Here is an 11206-nt window from a genome sequence, read left to right as displayed (position 1 = left end):
AAGGGATATTGCATGGTTTAAAATTAGGAAAAGTGTGTGTCAGGGTTATATCTTTTCACCATACTTAGTCAATATGTATACTAGGCAGAAAAATCTGAGAAAAATGAAGAATTGGGTATCTGGATTGGAGGAAGACTCACTACCAATCTGCAATCAGCCTTGCCTATTGAAAGTGAAAAAGACTTGAAGCTCTTACTGATGAAGATCAAAGATTACAGACTCCAGTATGGATAACACTTTAACAACAACAACCAAAAAACCCTCAAAAATACTCTGACAATTTGACCAATTGCAAGCAACATCATAATAAATGGAGAAAAGATTGAAGTTGTCAAAGGTTTTCTTTTAATTTGGTTCACAATCAAGGCCCCTAGAAGCAGCATTTGAAGTCAAATGGCATATTGAATTGGACAAACCTGCTGTAAAAGCCTCCTTTAAAGCACTAAAAAGCAAAGGAATTACCATGAGGATTAAGATACTCCTGAACAAAACTATGGTATTTTCAAGGCAAAAGCTAGACAATTAAGGAAGCTGAAGAAGAACTGAATGTAGTGGGGGGGTGGGGGGAGGAAGGAAAGAAATATTCTACTTATGTTAGTGCTGACTTTTTTGTTAATTTTTTATTATTTGTATATTTAGAAATCATAATATTAAACATCTATAAGTGGCTAAGAATGATAGCATCAACAAATTTGCATGTTGTATCATTATATGTTTTATATTTCATTAATGATAAGATGTACTCCCAAAAAATTAACACCAGAAAGTGATAAGTGCATTTGGTCGTAACTAATTCGTTAAGTCAGGGACTACCTATACGGGAAGAAGAGAGGCTTACTGAAGTGGGAGAAAACGGCATCTAAAGCACAGAGAGGTGATGGTCTTTGAGGGGACTATCTTCTATCAGGAAGAAGGAAAAGAGGAGGACCAGGAGTGGGTGTGAAAATAGAAAGTAGCACTTGAGTTTCAGGTGAGAAAGACATGAGTTTGAGATTTAAGGGGAACAGAGAAATTACGAGAATTATTACTCTATTGTTTTTGTTATTTGTGCCATTGTATCAGAAATCGGCTCCTAGATGACCCTCCAGTAGGTTTTCAGTGCCTGCAAATCATGTGGGAGGAGATTGACCATCTTTCTCCCATGGAACAGATGGTAGTTTAAAACTCCATACCTCTGAATTGGCAGTGAAACTCCTTATCGCTAAGCCACCAAAGCTCCCTAATAGATGGATTATTTTTAGGAAGTTTTCAGGCACCCAAGAAAAATGAAATTGTAACAGGAGACCATGTTAATCTATTTGAGAAGCATTTATAAAATTAAAACAAAAATGGTTTTAACAGTTAACATTGATGAATTCCATGTGCCTTCTCTCTCTGTGTGGTCTCACATATCCTCTACAACACTATGGTGTCTCCACTGTCGCCACATTACAGATGAGGAAGTAGAGTCTGAGAGTAGCTGCATGACTTGCCTTGAGTGAGATACTGGCAGAGGCAGGACCTGAAGGCAACTACTCTGATTCAAGAGTTTCCTGTTAAGCATTAGCCTGTCTTTTCTAGTTAATTAGCTAGTCATAAAAGCAAACTTATCATTTTACTGACCCTTTCAAAGAACCAGCTCCTAGTCTTGTTTATGGTTTCTTTTTTTTTTTCTCTTTTCCATCTCATTAATTTCAGCTCCTGTCCTTATAATTTCCTTTCTTTTAGAGGCTGTGGGTTTAAATTGTTCTTTTTCTATTTGATGGAGATGTTGAGTGAGGTCATTAATGTTGCTTCTTTCTTCCTTTTGTATGTGTTTATTTATTGCTATGAATTGCCCCCTGAACGCTGCGTTAACTATATTCCAAAGGTTTGGATATGTGTATTTTTATTATTATTATTTGCTTTGAGAAACTTTTTAATTTTATTTTTTCTAAAACTCAATCCTTTTCTTGCAAAGTGTTATTTAGCTTCCATAAAAGCTTTATTCTCTTGTTAATTTCCAGTTTTATGGTATTGTGGTCTGAGATACTTTATATTATTTCAGTGTTTTTTAATTTGTTGAGGCTTGCTTTGTATTCTAATATGTGATCAACTCTGGAAAATGTACCATGTGCACTTAAAAAGAAGCCAATTGATTTTTGGTTGAGTGCAGTAGCCTGAATACATTTACAAAGTCAAGTTGGCTGGTTGTATAGTTTAGATCTTTTGCATCTTTGTTACATTTCTTTCAAGTTGACCTTTCCTTTGGAGAGAGAGGTATGTTAAAGTCTCCTGTCACTATTTGGTGCTGTCTATTTCTTTCTTCAAGTCTGTTAACTGTTGTTTTATATATTTTTCAGGTCTATCATTTGCTGACCAAGGTTATATCTTCTTGGTCTATTGTGTCTTTTCTTCCAACCTTCTTTATATGTCATCCCATTGCCTTCTTGTTTTTGTGGTTTCTGCTGAGGCATAAGAACTTCATTTAATTGGTTCTCCATTGTAAGTGACTCTGTTTTCTTGTACTGCTTTTCATATTCTATCCTTATTTTTAATTTTGGAGACTTTTACTAGGATATGTCTTGATGTTTTTCTTTGTGGGTCTAGTCTATTTGGGGTTCGCTGAGCTTCTTCAATGTGGATTTCCTTGTTCAGAGACCTGCAGGTAAAGTCCAAAACCATAAAGATCATAAGAGACAAGATGGGATAAAACATAGAAGGCTTAGTGTATGTATAAAGAGGCTGGCAAATACAGCCAGAAATAGACCATCAGGACAGGATAGCATTGATGAATGGGACCTTCTAAAGATTAAGTCCCTATGTGCATCAAAACCTTTTTTTTAAAGAGTGTAAAGAAAATCTACTGACTTGGAAAAAACATTTGACAATGCTGTCTCAGACAAGGATTTCATAACAAAAGTTTACAGAATCCTACAGGGCCTCTGCAAGAAAGACTGATAACCCAATTACAAAATAAGCAAAAGATATGGAAAGACTTTTCACAGAGGAAGGCATTTGGAGGGCCAAAAGACACATGAAGAAATGTTCAAAATCACTGACAATCAGAGAGATGCAAATCAAAACCACAATGAGATACCATCTCACCCCAGTAGAAGTGGCAGTTTAAAAGGACACAAAGCAATAAATGCTGGAGAGAATGTGAAAAGATTGAAACCCTCAAGCATTGTGGGTAAGAGTCTAAAATGGTACAACCACTCTAGAATGTAGTTTGACATTTCCTAAAAAAAGAGAAACATAGAAATTCCAATATTACCCAATGATTCCATTGCTAGGAATATACCCTGAGGAAAATAGAACTGAGACACAACAGGGATTTGTACACCAATGTACATAGCAGTGTTATTCACAATAGCAAGAAAATAGAAATAGCCCAAATGTCCATCAACAAACGAATGGATTGAAAAATTGGGGTAGAGTCACACTATTGAATATTATGCAGCACTGAGGAGCAATGATTTTGAAAAATACTATATAATGTGGGAGAAGCTGGAGAGCATTATTCTGAGTGAACTAACTCAGTTTCTAAGGACAAATACTAGATAAAACCATTACTGCAAAAATAGAAATACAGTAAGATTTGTACAAAAGTCCAAAGTTGGTAGGGGAGGGAGGAGAGAGACTGAGAATGAAGAGAAGAGCAAATCACAAAGTCACAGAGTTTGGTAGGCAGAGAAAAGAAATGAAAGAATTAGGAAAGATCCAGTGGGGACCTGAAAAGACAGGGTGATAGTTGGCGTAGACCAATGATGATTAATTTCATAAAATACAATGTGTGAAAAAGATATTAAACACAATGTAAGTAAAAGAATGTATGGAACACAATATATATAAATGAAACACAATGTACACAAATTTTGTTTTCAAAGCAAAATAAAATAAAAATTATTTTTTAACAAAGCAAATGAATCAACTACAACCCACAATATCTCTTCTCCCTTCCATCTTCTTATCTGTATTTTTCTACATGCAAGTTTTATATGGTCAAAATGTTTACAATTCCAAGTCCACTGTGTTGCAGAAGAAACTTGCTGTGTGATCCAATTTGGCTGACAAAATCCAGCTCTCCTTTATCTGGAAGAAGCTCTGGTAGCAATAGTCCATAAAGAGTTACACTGCTAATACAAAGGCTGGATGTCTCCAGTAGTCCAATTTCACTATTTAGCTCTTGCAAGAAAGATGACTAACCTCTTCCTACTGTAATTTATAGATTTGAAACCTGATGGAAGGTTGCTATGGGTCAGAACCAACTCAAGGCAATGATTTTGTTGTGTTGGATTTGTTTCCTTTTTTTCTGGAAACATCTGGATTTGAATTTTCTTTAGGTCCAAAGTATGCAGTTCATGGAATTCTCCGAGGTGGAGAACCAGGATGACTACTACAGCACTGACGCTGGCTATATCCACACCCAGGACCAGCAAGGAGTGTATGTCATATATGATGAGGCCTTGAGTGACCTGAAGGAACTGGAAAGAGAACTGCTGCTCGTGGCCAGTCATTATATAGAGAAAGAAAAAAGTAAGCAGTTGAATTTTTAAAGAATCAACAGGCAAATAAAATCATACAACACTAAGGGCTCTACTTAACACTCTCGTGCCTCAGCACAGAGGTCCCTGAGTAGTGTAAATGGTTAGATTGAGTTAGCTGCTCATGTAAAGCCTGAGGTTCAAGTGCATCTTGGCATGCATCAAAAGAAAAGTTCATTGATCCATGGGAAACTCAGAAATCGGAAATTCTATGGTGTATGGTTGTACCCTGATGCATGGGTTCATTGTAAGTTGAAGTCAATTCAACAGTAATTGGTTTTTGTTATCTCAACATATAAATATATATCAAATATTATCTGAGACCTCAACAAGCATATACTCCTCCTCCTCAGTCCACAGCTATCTACATAAATTTTAGGAAAGCTATAGTTGTGTGTCCAGTTCAAGTTGGGGCTTGTGACTTCTCTTTCAGGGTTCAGTTGTCATTCTCACCCTTGTATATTTAGACTACTTGTTGCCTACTGCCATTTCTTTATTATACGTTGGCTGTAGGGAATGTGGTTCAGCGTCCATAAGGGAAGCAAAGAAAACAAGAGGTCATAATTTTTTCCCTAAATAAGAAAGGAAGTGTTAGGTCTTGAGGAAACTCCAAATAGGAGCAGACAAATCTTTAAGTTCATAACAGGAAATCAATGCTATGTAATTTTTACCTAAAAAATGCTAGATTAAACTCAGAGGGAGAAATAATTGCTCAGGCTAATCAGTCTATTTTTATTAAATGGATTCTGATTTACAGTGACCCTGTAGGACAGAACGGGCAAATTTTAATGGAAGCAGGTTACCTCGTTTTTTACCATTAGAGCAGCTCAAAGGTTTGAACAGGCAACCTTTTGGTTAGTAGCTGAGTGCTTAGCAACTGTACTCCCCAAGACTCTTTCAGGCTAATCAAGTAATCCATAAATTGTATCCTCTCTGGTGGCATAACACAAAATGTACAGTCTGCTAACCAAAAGATTAACTGACAGCCTGAATCCACCAGCTTCCCCTCAGGAGAAACGTGGGGTGTCTCCTCTTGTAAAGATGTACAGCTCTGGAAACCCCATGAAGGGGTGGCCATGAGTCAGAATTAACTCCGGAGCTGTGGGTTTTCCTTTAAGCATCATTCAAATGTATCCAGTTTTAGTATGGGTGAAGTAAGAATACTGCTTTCAGAATAATGCTATTAGCATTGAATTTGGAAAGAGTTGAAAGCTTTTGACACATTGCAACACCTAAAAAGAAAGAAATGCAAAAGGTGTGTGCCCTTTTGTAATGTATATTGATCTATGATTCAGGCTAATTCATGTTCATATTGTTATAAAATGCTTCTCCAAAAATGTTTATTTGGCAATTAGCCTTTCAGATCCCAGACAGGATTAATTTTACACAGGATTTAAGTCTTCGTCTTTGCCAACACTGACTGGTGTCTGACTCATAGGCTACAGGCATGGTGTGTCTCATTCCAGGACAGTTCAACTCTTTGCTTTTATCTTTATTGATTTTCCTTCGTACTTATACACTATTCTGTTTGTATTCATTTACAGTGCTGTGAAACTATTTACAGCTGCTTGGAATTTAATTTATGAAAACACTCAGTAGTCATTTAGCTTTGTGAGCATCTTTTAGCTGCATCAGTAATTGAATTACCCAAAGTGAAATGATTTCCCCACAGCTGTTGGAGAAGCTCTTAATGAATCTTGCTCTCACTCGGTACCTATCATATACTTGATAATCCTTGAACTCCAACTTGAGCACTTGAAGACCTCTTACCTTCTCATAATTCATTCTGAACTAGACAACTTAAAGTTTTAAAAAGCAGTCCACCAGCTGCTCCACAGAAGGGTAGGTAATCTCTTCCCATGAGGTTAACTCTCTCTGAAAACTCCCCGGAGATCAGCTATGGGTAGCTTCCTATTCAACAGTGTACAACAACATCAATAAAGTTTTTAAAAAGCCATAATAAGGTTGTTAGTGAAAACCGGCATTGATATTGTGACTGAAGAATAGTGATTATCATTCTTACTGCTTTAAACAAAGTATTAACATAATTAAGGAACATCTTAGAAACATCTCACATAATTTCTTTCTTGGCTACCATCAAAAGAAATGGCACGTTCAATCAGATTTGTTGTTAAAATACCAGGGTTTCTGAGAATATGTGTATGTTTTGTCTCTTAAGTATAGACTTGAAGATATTTTAACACAGATTTCATGTTAATGGGCTTTTAATTTTATTTCTAAAATGCTGTCAACCTGGAACCAACTCCTAGCTGACCCTCCAGTGAGTTTTCAGGGGCTGTAAATGACACAGGAGATTGCCCTTCTTTCTCCCAGGAAGCAGCTGATGGCTTCGAACTGCATGCCTTTGGGTTGGCAATGCAACTTCCTACTCACTAGACCATCAGACCTTCCTATTTTTAAAATAAGTCTATCAAATTGAAATTTGGAGGTAAAACCTAAAACCCCTAGTTTACAAGTCAACAAAGAAGAACAAAGAGCTTAAACATTAACTTTTAAGCTAATTATCAAGAATCCCAGGGTCTGGTTTAGCTTTTCATTCCTCATACAGATGATGGTAACAATCTCAAGTACACATCCCTAGTAACAGCATCTTCTTCCCACTGCAATGATTCTCCCACCTCTCTCCCAGGTCACAAAGAGGGCAGCAGCTCAAGGACTAGCCAGGCCCGGGGCTGGGCTCATGCAGGTGTTGACAGGTTTGCTGTGCTGTGTGACATGTGGACTTGGGAAGCAACTCTTTTAGAGCTCAAGCGTCAGGTATGTTTGCCCAGAAAACAAAACATGTCCAAAATAATTAGTCCCCTTTTAAAAAAAACCCAGTAAGTCCTTTAAAGCAGTTTTGAATAAAGTAAGTAATTGCTTATTCAAACAATCACAGCTAATTGTCAGGAAGGAGTACTGGTAGCACAGTAGATCAAGCATTGAACTTCTAACTGAAAGGCCAGTATTTCATATATACCACCTGCCACAAAAGAGAAAGATGGGGTGGCCTATTACATAAAAATGTACAGCTTTGGAGTCTTTGTGGGACAGTTCCACCAATCCTACTGTGTCTCGATGTTTTGGAATCGACCAGATGACAAATGGGGTTGATTGTAAGGACATGAATAATAAATTTTCTTCACTGGGGTTCTTTGCTATAAAAAGGAGTTCCTGGGTTCATGAAAATGGTCAGTGTAATTGACTGCTAACCACAAGGCTAGATGGTCAAATCCACCAAGAAAGTTTTTGGGACGAAAAGTCTGGAGATCCAGTTTTTAAAAAATGAGTCATAAAAACCTCTGTGGAGAACCCTTCCATTATGACACCACGGGGCCACCATGACATGGAGTTCTCTCCAAAGCAGCTGGACTTATTCTCAATAGGAAAAATGCCCATAAAATGCTGATACTAATACACTATCATATAGTCACAACATATCCACAAACTACATAATCTCGACCTTAAATAAGGAGCTCTGGTGGTGTAGTGCATTATGCATTGCATTGCTAACAGAAAGGTCAGTGATTTGAACCCACCATTTGCTCCATGGGAGAAAGACAGTCTCTTCCCATAAAGGTTTCTACCTGAGGAAATTGGGTGTAAATATGAGTCGAACTCAACCTGATGGCTCTGGATTTGGTTTTCTTATAACATATCTTTTTAGTGAGAACAGATATTCTATTTATACTCATTTTTCTAGTCATAGGGACAAGCTTCACTTTGCTAAACACAGACCAACTCAATGACCTTACTGTGGCCTTCAAAAGTATATGTCACACGTGTGTGGGTTAGAGCAGAGAACAGTGGGTGAGGAGTGCTGAGTCCAACAGTGACGAGGGTAAATGAAATAGCAATGAAATAACAAGTTACTAACTCATCATGAGATTTTTAATGGTATCATGTCCCAACAATAAATGAAACACTTCCTTAAGTGTCCTTAGCTTGGATTATTAGCAGATACTCAGCAACTCATCAGTCATTCGTCAAATATTAAATATTTGCCCTGTACCAGGCAGGTTCTGTTCCTGGCATGAGAGACACAGAGGTAAATATGTGATGCAATGGCTACACATTTGACTGCTAACCAAAAGGATGGTGGTTCAAAGCTAACAGCTCCTCCTGCAAGAGAAAGATGGGACAGTATGCTTCCACAGCCTTGGAAATCAGTAAGACGGTTCTACTCTGTTCTCCACAAGAATCAATTTGTTGTCAAGCTTTTAGGTTTTACAGAAATAAGACGAAATGATCCTTATATTTAAGGAGCTTTATAGTCCATAAAAGTTCATCTAATGTCTAAGAACAGTTATAACCCAATGGCTGTTTACAGTTGAAGCCCCAACAAATAGACACAGGGACCCCAGTGGAAGAATGGAGAAATATGCCTTGTGATAGGCTGCCATGAGGGAGAACATGTAGGAAGTCTTCCCAGAAAAGCAAATATTTAGCCTTTACTAAAAGTGTTAAGAAGCTGTGATGCAATCCCAAAGGCATGTGGTTCAAATCCACCAGCTACTCTGCAGGAGAAGGATGGGCGATCTCTTCCTGTATGATTAACAGCCTCTGAAAACCCACTGTAAGGTCAGCTATGGGTCCATTCCAACTCAACGGCACACAATAACTCATGCCATAAAAGAACTCTGATGACCCAGTGAGTAAGGAATTGGGTTGCCAACCCAGAGTCATATGGTTCAAATCTAGCAACTATTTTGTGGGATGAAGATTGACAATCTCCTCCTGTATGATTTACTGCCTCTGAAAACCCTCTGGAGGGTCAGTTCTGGGGAAGTTCCAACTTGCCAGCACAGAACAACAACAACCCATGCCATGTTTAGAATTCATCCTATTAGCAAAGAAGGGCTACCAGAAAGTTTTGCTCAGGAAGAACATGCTGACACTCTTGTTACCAACTATTGTCTTGTGTGTCAGCGTAATGGGGATAAGAAACTCCTGGAGGAAAGAAGTGCTGTGACAACAACAATACCACCCCTGCATCTGTCAATTTTTACAGGTCATCTCTTACGTAAGTAACAGCTTGGCTCATAAATAAAGACAGTCATCCACGATTATGAGCACTTTTGAAAAATCATCCATATGACCAAATAGTAAAGTATACCTTAAAGTAAAGATAAGAAGGTAAGGGGTCAAAGAAACTAGAGTTCTGGAAATGGTATAAGCAGAAAAAAATGAAAGAGAATCATTAATATGTGAAAAAGATATCATCAACATCATTTAATAAGTTGTGTAGTAGAATTGTTGAAGGGACTCTAATTTGCTGTGTAAATGTTCCTTTTAAATATAATAAAAGACTATTTTTTTTTTAAATCTATGAGAGGACCAAGATAAAGTAGCCAAACTGCCTGAGGAGGGGTGATAAGTACCAAGGAAAAGAATGGCAGTGGGAATGTGTTTTAGTTAGGAGGGGTTACTAATGTGGAACGTAGTGTAATGTTGAGAAAGATGAACTCAGAACCAGGCAATGGTCATTGGCAACTTGGTAGGAACTCTTTCAGATGCATTAAGGGAATGGAAACCAGAATGCCAGATTACAGTGCTCTGTAATGTGTCAGAAGATGAGGAAGTGAGAATGTTTTGCTGGGAGTTGTTTTTCTAGGAAGAAGGGATGGTTTACCATTTCATCCACTCTTTGGTGTGTTGCTCAGAGATGTAGGTCACCTACTTTTTAAAGAATCTGATAGAGTTTAAAGTATACAAGTTTTGTACTTCGAAATCTGTTTTCTAGTTTCTACCAGGGTTGGGATTTGCAACTTTCATCTGTTCTATTAGAATCTGACTTTAATCCACTGAATAAACAAGAGATTCAGGCTCATAAAGCAATGATTGAAAAATCATGTTACATGTAAAAATGATAGAGGACCCACACACAAGGGTATTTTTTTATTCCAGCAAGAGTATTACCCTACTTTTCTGTGAAGTCTCTTGACACCTTCCTTTTTAGTACTTCTAGACCTCCTATGGAGAATTTAGGCAAGATGGCATAAAGGCAATAGGCAATGAAGAGGTGGGGGGGACCTGAAAAGCAAACAAATTCCTCTACACTTTAGGTTTACTTTGTTCAGTGGTAAACTAGCCATGCTTTTACAGTAAATAAAAATTTCTTTTTAAATGCACTAATTTTTGAGACATATTAAATTTACAGAAAAAAGTATGCAAAATGTACAAGGATTTCCAAATACTTCTACCTACGCATAGTATCACCTATTATAAAATTTTACATTCACATGATGCGTTAATTTCAATGGCAGAACCCATATTAATTCATTATTATTATTAACTAAAGTCCATAATTTACTAATGTAATTACTCTTTGTGTAGGATATATATCTGTGTATTTTTTACAAATGCCTAATGTTATGTGTCCACCATTATTATAAACAATAGTTTCTTTGAATGAAACTATTTTAATTTTAAATAATCCTTGAAAACGTCTCCCTCCTTTCTACCCTCAGAAAGAATTCCCTATAGAAATTGAGCAGTTTATGTCCAAACTGTAAAAAGAACCAAAACCTCAGACCCATTGCTGTTGAGTAAAGAATTGAACTTAAAGTGACACCCCAGAGGTTTTTAATGATATAAATCTTTATGGAAATACACTGTATATCCTTATCAGTAGCTGATGGATCTGAACCACTGATGTTTTGATTGGTTTTCCAACAAGTTACGCCATATGCTACCAGAAT

At 37.2% G+C, this 11206-nt stretch overlaps 1 protein-coding gene across 1 annotated transcript in view; it reads left to right on the top strand.

Moving 5' to 3' along the window:
* The first annotated feature begins 4313 nt into the window (after window positions 1-4313).
* The window catches only part of LOC102874102 (transmembrane protein FLJ37396-like), a 52154-nt gene continuing 45261 nt past the window's right edge, over window positions 4314-11206 (top strand). Inside the window, exons 1-2 of the mRNA XM_006881230.1 lie at window positions 4314-4497; window positions 7156-7283. Of these exons, the coding sequence (XP_006881292.1) occupies window positions 4314-4497; window positions 7156-7283 (312 nt within the window). The remainder of the gene's footprint in view (window positions 4498-7155; window positions 7284-11206) is intronic.

The sequence above is a fragment of the Elephantulus edwardii genome, unplaced genomic scaffold (assembly GCF_000299155.1).
Source record: "Elephantulus edwardii isolate Elephantulus edwardi_28Jun2011 unplaced genomic scaffold, EleEdw1.0 scaffold00013, whole genome shotgun sequence".
NCBI lineage: Eukaryota > Metazoa > Chordata > Mammalia > Macroscelidea > Macroscelididae > Elephantulus > Elephantulus edwardii.
The sequence above is the reverse complement of the archived record's forward strand: the minus strand, read 5'-3'. Positions and strand labels throughout refer to the sequence as shown.